Source organism: Cydia pomonella, chromosome 13, assembly GCF_033807575.1.
Source record: "Cydia pomonella isolate Wapato2018A chromosome 13, ilCydPomo1, whole genome shotgun sequence".
In the NCBI taxonomy this organism is placed as follows: Eukaryota; Metazoa; Arthropoda; class Insecta; order Lepidoptera; family Tortricidae; genus Cydia; species Cydia pomonella.
The window spans coordinates 21,318,645-21,326,702 of NC_084715.1; the positions used below are offsets into that span (position 1 = coordinate 21,318,645).

The following is an 8,058-nucleotide window of genomic DNA, read 5'->3' on the forward strand; positions in this document are numbered from 1 at the left end:
ATGCATTTTATTGCGATTCCAAAGTTTACAATCGTTCAAAATGTAAAATTAGGAGATGGAAAGCTCAAATTGTATTTATGAACTGAAGTACAACGTAAAGACTTTTTTACAACCTTCTGACTTTTATGTCATGTTTAGTGGCATTAAGGTGGTTCGATTTCCATACAGAAAACAATTGCCTGGTATTAAGTCATTCTTATATTTTCAAAGTTATATTTTCTATCACTGTAACACCAAAATAACGTTTTTTGCGTGATTTCTATATGAAACAAAGTTGTTCTATCAATTCAGCGCAAACGAATATTCGAAAGTAGATAGATGCGCATATATTATATTTATGTGGTAATAATGTGTAATGACTTCATAAAACGCAATTGTTTTTGTATGGAAAGCAAACCACCTTAAACTATCACAAACATAACTCGTAACATCCTGCCCCCATCCATCTGTAACTGTAACGTAACTAATCCCTGTTTTTCTACCTCTGGTACTAAAAACACAGTTTGATTGTCATAATTGTATTTGGGATATAAAAATAAAGCTTAGGGGCAAATTATAAGCATCAACATTCTTACAGTCAATCCTTACACTCTATTTAAACTGTTTCATGCCTCGCCAGCAGACATTCCATAGCTGGCAAAAACTGTATCATGCCTCGCCAGCAGACATCCCATAGCTGGCACAAACTGTATCATGCCTCGCCAGCAGACATCCCATAGCTGCCACAAACTGTATCGTGCCTCGCCAGCAGACATCCCATAGCTGCCACAAACTGTATCGTGCCTCGCCAGCAGACATGCCATAGCTGGCACAAACTGTATCGTGCCTCGCCAGCAGACATCCCATAGCTGGTACAAACTGTATCATGCCTCGCCAGCAGACATTCCATAGCTGGCACAAACTGTATCATGCCTCGCCAGCAGATATTCCATAGCTGGCACAAACTGTATCATGCCTCGCCAGCAGACAACCTATAGCTGGCACAAACCACTGTGTAACTTGCCACAAGGCAAGTTAAGGCAGCAAAAGGTAATAGTTTTCAAAAGATTTTTGAAAATGAGAAGGGATTTAGCACCCCTTCTTGTATACCTTGATGGTCTTGTCCCTCGATGCCGTGGCTAAAGCAGGGGCAGTCGGGTGCCAGTCGCAGGCGAACACCGGCCCCGAGTGCGCGGTGAACTGCACCACGCAGCGCTCGGAGCGCCGCACGTCCCATAACTGGACGGAGCCGTTCTCGGACACGGCGGCGAATGTATGTGCCTGGTGTGGACTGAATTGGACGTCTCGGATGGATTCTGTATTGCTGGTAAATAATAAACAAAAATGAGTATAACTTGCTCATTCATTTTTAGATGTGAGACATAAAAACAAAGGAAGACCCATACAAACAATCACGCGTAACTTTTCGACCCGGGTATGTCCTTAAACTACGCCCAAAAGAGAGGTATGGGCATTGTGAATGTCATCTCGCTTTGTGTGGTAGAGCACAGCACTGCGGATGTCATTCCAGATCTAGAGCAGAGCCCAACCTTACAGAAAACCGCAACCAAATAACACTAGAGTAGACCCTACTCATAGTGTTGTGTTCCTGCCGGTGAGTAAGGTTGCCAGAGCTCAACGAGGGTGCGGAGTGTCAGGGTCGGCAACGCGCATGTAACACCTCTGGAGACGTACATAGGCTACGGTAACCGCTTACCATCAGGCGGGTCGCATGCCGACGTAGTATTTAAAAAAAGCTAAATATTTTCAATTTTTTTCTCATTCGGTTACTTCTTAGATGTGTGACATAAAAACAAAGGCAGCAATCACCAACCTTAGCACGAGTGCACCGAGTGTCTCGCACGCGAGATGAACTACCTGTCTCTTTCTGATAATTAGGTACATAAAAATCTAGGTAGGTAGGCTATGTACTATCTTGCAAGCGAGACACTGCCACGCAGCGTGATGGCCGCTGGATTTAATGTAATTATAGTTCGTGTTATCCACGATGACGCACAGGTATATCAAATCTAAACTTTAAAAACACATGAGTCAATATGAGACAAGGCGCGCGTTTTCGAGAATAACACGATCTATAAGTAAGTAAATATTCTTTTCTCAAACTTGTAATGAAATGTTGACATGACTTACTTCAAATTAGGTCCGGAAATACCACATATCAGGTGCGATGAGTGAAGATGATATGCAAAGGAATTTCATACAGCCTTACACACCTAGGCCTGTAAGGCAACCTTCTTTTGTTTTTAAACGTCAAATTATGGCACGTCTTGGCATGCTTTTTTTCTTTTTTTTGTGTTTGTTAAATATTATTTCAGGGTTTTAAAGGGGAACGAAAATTTGATAATTTTTGCGCTAAGACGCACGGTTTAGGAGATACAGCCCTATAAAGTTTTTTTTTCAGTCATGCAGATATCTTTATATGGCTGTATCTCCGTGCGTCGTAGCGCAAAAATAATCAAATTATCGTTCCCCTCTGAACCCCGACGCACTGAATAACCTATCACATTAGAACATGAACAATCATCATCATCATCCTATTTTTATTATTATTATTTCATTGCAAGTTTGAGAAAAGCACTATACAAATCTCGGCGAGAGACGGGGTGGCCCGCCGGGTATCCCTATCCGAACCTCGCTACGCTCGGCCGTCTATATCTACTTGGCCTGCAACCCTTCGTTTCCCGTCCTCTATAGTAAATAATAGTAAAGTACTATTATTACACCAATAATAATACATTTTACAGGTAAAACTACAAACACATTTTAAAGGAAAATAGAACTGCCTGTTATTGGCAGTCTATAAAAACAAATCAAATGAAATTGATTTACCTGATGAACGTTCTTGCTACTTCTTTCATCCGCAAATCGAAGCACTTCATGGTGCCATCCTGAGAGCCGGAAATCAACAGTACCGGGTCCGTCAAGTGAAAGCTCACCTGTGAAACACGAAAAAATAATTATAACCTTTTAAAGCGAAACACTATTTAAACAATAGCGTCATATTTTTTTCGTCAACACAGAGCGAACATACGCGCGAGGCAATTGCCTAGCGCACAAAACGGCCACTGTAAACGTGCCTCGGCCAAGGCGGCTCGCTCGGGCGAGGCACGTCTGTACCCGCCTAATAAATATAAAAAAATTAGTCCTGTAGGTTTTTTTTTCTTCTAACTTTTACCGTTCCACCAATTGGCCTAATGTACCTTATTAACGGTCCTCTTATGGTCAGAGAACACATGCTCCTGTTTGGAGCGCCCGGAGCGCCCAAGGTTCCAAACCACTACCGCACCATTGGTAGCAGCGGTGGCTATGGTGTTTTCTACAATGAATAAATAAATATTATGCGGTTGTTTCTTACACAAATTTACCTAGCTCCACATCAAGCTCAATAAGGCTTGTGGTGTGGGTTAGCGTCTATGAACATAGTATTTTTTTAGCGCGCCGTCGAAGCGCGTTTGTATCAATACACACGCGATTCGCACGCAAGTCAGACGCAGCTTGTAGACCTTTGCACGCCTACATGGATATAGACGCGCGTCGACGCGCGTTTGTAGCGATACAGACGAGATGTTAATGCGCTTACAACACGCGTTTGCATCGATACAGACGCGATGCTTTCGCTCTTGCAAAGCCTGTTTGTATTGATACAGACGCGCTGGCCAAATGCGTTTTTTTACCAGACTCTAGGTAACACCGGTCAAAAAAACACGCGCGCGTGAAAATCGATGCAAACGCACGTTTGTATCACTAAAAACGCTCCATCGACGGGCGCTTGTACAGACAAACTGCTTCATGGAATGAAAAACGCGCCGTCAACTCGCTCGTTTTTCATTCTTATGACCTCAGGAATACGTGGTTATATTTTTTACGTGGGATATTACTATAATGTTCTAAGAGCAGCTCTTATCAGAACAGCTATTAAATGAACTAATGTGTGAACTGCATGTTTGGTCAGTGTTAAAGATACAATAGTGGGTTAATGGTTGTGCTCTAGATATGTGTACCTGTGTTTACATACAATTAGAAATGGTCTTTGTGACATTGTCATATGACACTGACTGAATTTTGCCTGACTTGCTTAGTTTCTTGTATTCAATTCTAATAAAGCCTTTTATTCTAATTACTGAATATTTTGCAAACAGTAACATATTATAATTTAGAAATATCGATTTGAAATAAGGTGAGGTTTAGGATATTTTTAAATATTATTTTGTGCATTAGAACCCTCATGGGTGAAGGTATCCTCTGTGGCAGTTTCCAAACTATGCGCCCGGGTGCCGTAGGCAGTAAAGAGAAGCGCCGTGAAGCAATCCTCCTCACTAACCTATCTTTTTGGAATAGCCTAGCTAGGTTAGGGTGCCGAGATTAAAGGAGGATGGGCATTTTGGGCCACGAGCGAACAGAGATGACACCTATAGTAAAGTGTAGGTCTTATCAAATTATGCATGCCGCTATAAGACATTGTCCTTATAAATCACTCTTTGACTTAGTTATGGTACAATTATATAGTACCATAAAATCTGCTTGAAAATGTGTAGTTTCTTGACGTTTTCTAAATGGATACTAACGAAACGTCCAGACTCCTTACAGCCAAAAACACATCTTTGTTCACTATACGTAGCTCTGGGTATACTCAACTGAATTGCTTATCCTGATTGTTCTGATGGCATAGATAATGATGTGTTATATCGGAGGAATTTACACCAGCAAGCGTGACAAATACTAGCATCAGCAGGATTAATTGAACTTTGTGATTGAGTACCGGGTTGATTCAGGAAAAAATCAAATGCTGCCATATTTTCGGGGCCTTGAAGGGATTTGAACTGAAGAGTATTTTCTTCCGGGTAACCCCGTACCGGTAGCTGGCGTTCCCCATCCGATACATTCACCGCTCGCATGATCTTTCCTCCAGGGTGAACTCCAGAGGGATTGTTGTCAATGTTCTCGAATCTTCTTTCTGCCATGACGGCATAGAGTACACCAGGGACTTAGCCAAGCGATGCTTGTTACCACCGTCTCCAAGAGGAGGTGCCCTGGGTGCAGAAAAGAAGTTTCCCTAGGTATAACTGTTTTCTCTCTAAAGGACCGATTTTTCTAGTATAGCTCTGGCATATCCTTGTTTGTCACGAAGAATCCTAATCATGTACATAACTTTTATTTGTGTTCGCTCATGGCCCAGATATCCATATAAAATGCGCATGGTCCTTTGAAAACATGTGCGCTGCAGAAGAATAAAAAATATTGGGAACCCCTGGTATAGAGGAATTCGAACAGAATTCTACAATTCAACAGGGTAATGTTTAAGATATGAAATACAGCTTACCCTCAATAGAGTTCCAAGCAACATCAATAGAAGAGAAGTTGAGGTTCAGATTCTTGCCGACCCGCAGGTTGCATACCTCTGTGAACTCCGTCTCCCCAATAGCAAACACTTTGAACACTGAAACCATTAAATTTTAACAAACCAAAAATTCTCCTAGAGTGCAAATGCTATGTCAAGTATCAGAGCTTATTGGAATATGTTTCCATTCTTACTGTCCAAGTTGGGCAAAGTGAGTGTGGTCTATATGTATCACATTAAAGTTTTAAACTTAAACAAATTTGCTACCAATGTTTTCGTAGTGCTACACTCATAGCCAATCCCAGCGTTTTCACGCTTTGTAGAGGAAAGCTTCGAACAGAGAACCTGCCGAGCGGGTTTCCGGTACTCAATGTGTTAATATTTGAAAAATCTACCTTGCTAAAATAACAAGGGGTCAAAGAAGCACACAGCAAAAAATTTTGATTAAATTCAAAATTTTAATAAAAGAAATAAATAAATATTTGGAGACAATCTTACATAGCCCCAAACTACACACAGCTTGGCCATCAAGGTATTAAATATTGGCACAGACAAAGTGCCAAAAATATGTATACATGCCCTTATTGTACATATTTTTGGCACATTGTCCATATTGATATTTAATACCTTGACTGTACTATGGGTACTAGGTGACAATATACATATGTATATAGATACATAGATAAAGCATAGTTCATATAGAATTGGCACATAATTAGCAATGTTTAAAAAATAATAATTCCATGGCGGGAAAAAAAATTACAATAACAGTTCAATCACCAACCTTCAAAGTATTAATGGTGAAAATATTATTTTCCTAGCTTTATGCATTTTAAAGTTTTCGACCATGAAAATTGAGAACAGGAGATTGATCGTGCACAAATACTTCGCAAATTCTTATCGATCCCGGACAAAGACAGCTAAGTCGCTTAAGATGCTAAAAGCTAGTATTTGTAAGGTCATAAAACGTTACAAGGAGACTCTATCAGCCGACAGGAAAACACAAACTAATCGGAGGTCTAGGACAAATAACAAGATTTTGGGAAAAAAGTCCCAAGGTCACTCAAACAAAATTCAGGACGGTCTAATTACGATTTATCCCAAAAATTCAAAGAAACTTCTAGAAAGATAAAGATGATTCACCTCGGAGGTGGCTATAGGAGCTATTGATCAATAAAACAGCCAAATCGGACTGTTCAACAAATCCGACAAGCTAAAACACTAGCTCGACTATTGTACGACCCAGTATTGACAAAATTCGAAGGTTGCTTATTGTTGGTCGACAAGACGTATGTAAAACTCGATTTTAATCAACTACTCGGTTCGAAGTTTTATATGGCCAATAATAGAGGTAATTTACCCGAAAAATATAAGTTCGTGACACTTGACGAGTTCGCAAAAAAACATGATATGGCAAGGAATTTATAATTGCGGCTGTAAGACGAAAAGTTTTATAACATAGTCAACAATGAAATCGGACCTTTATATTAAAGAGTGCTTAGAGAAATGAGTATTGGCATTTATTAGAACCCATAACGGTCCTGTGAAATGTTGGCCAGATTTAGCCAGCTGCCACTACTCAAAAAAAGTTTTGGCATGGTATGCTAAATAATCAGGCCAATTACATACCCCGCAAGATGAATCCTTCGAACTGTCCCCAAATTCAATCTATCAATATCTACTGGGCAATCATGAAAAAAAATTAAATAAGACTAGTCAAATTGTCCAGGGTATCAATTCATTGCGATCTACAAGAAATCAACAGCCCAAAAATATCGACAAAAGTGTTGTGCAGAAAATGACAGGGGTACATTATGAAAAAAGTTCGTAATTATTTACACATCAGAGATTTTTTTTTAATTTATACATATTTATATTACTATTTAAAATTCACCATTCATAACTTTCTTATTTTATTAACTTAAAAAAATAACAATCTTCTAGTGCGTACCAATTCTATATGAACTATGCTTTAGCACCCATGACTCAGGAACAAATATCTGTCTTCATCAAACAAATAAATCCTGGGATTCGAACCCGGGACCATTGGCTTCATAGGCAGGGTCACTATTCACTAGGCCATATCGGTCATCAACCACGACGATGTTGAGTCAATACATTGTCAATTTATCAATGTGATGTTCACTATTCAGTTGTTAGCAGTTGATAGTTTAATAAACTTTAATTAGGTCAATAATTAACAAACTATTATCCACATGCTCTGTAGATTAGATTTTTCATACAATGATTTTATTAAAGTAAATAACAAATGTTAACTTTGACAATAAGTAATCAAAAACTTCAATATCATTCACTGCTGCAGTTATTTACAAAAATAACAACACATGCTGGTTGTAAATTAGTTAAATTACCGTTTCTTCCAGCTATGACCACTTGAGACGCATCTTTATTAAGAGCCAGCGCGTTCGCCGGGCCCTCCTGCGACACGCAAATCGTATTTGAAGGAATCATTTTTGGATCACATAAACAATAACACTACTCTTGCAATGCAGCTCATATTCCGCTGTGGTTAACTTCAATCGATCCTGTGTATTACATGTTCGTCAGCACGTTGTTGGGTTAACAGAGCTTTCGAGTCTAAGTCAGGTTGAGGACTAAGCTAAAATGATAAGAATTCGCATTAATACACAAAAAAAATGTTATTTTGGCACTCCGTCTGCCTTCTGACCAACTTAAGTCAAGTCAGAGTCTGTGACTGT

The 8,058-nt window shown here is 39.6% G+C and overlaps 1 protein-coding gene across 1 annotated transcript in view; it reads right to left on the minus strand.

The window, feature by feature from the left end:
* Nucleotides 1-8,058, minus strand: part of LOC133524581 (uncharacterized) — a 33,441-nt gene extending 25,383 nt beyond the window's left edge. Inside the window, exons 1-5 of the mRNA XM_061860663.1 lie at nucleotides 7,711-8,058; nucleotides 5,321-5,437; nucleotides 3,201-3,316; nucleotides 2,830-2,936; nucleotides 1,090-1,303 (exon numbers count right to left, since the gene is read on the minus strand). Coding sequence (XP_061716647.1) covers nucleotides 1,090-1,303; nucleotides 2,830-2,936; nucleotides 3,201-3,316; nucleotides 5,321-5,437; nucleotides 7,711-7,810 — 654 coding nt within the window. The 5' untranslated portion in view covers nucleotides 7,811-8,058. The remainder of the gene's footprint in view (nucleotides 1-1,089; nucleotides 1,304-2,829; nucleotides 2,937-3,200; nucleotides 3,317-5,320; nucleotides 5,438-7,710) is intronic.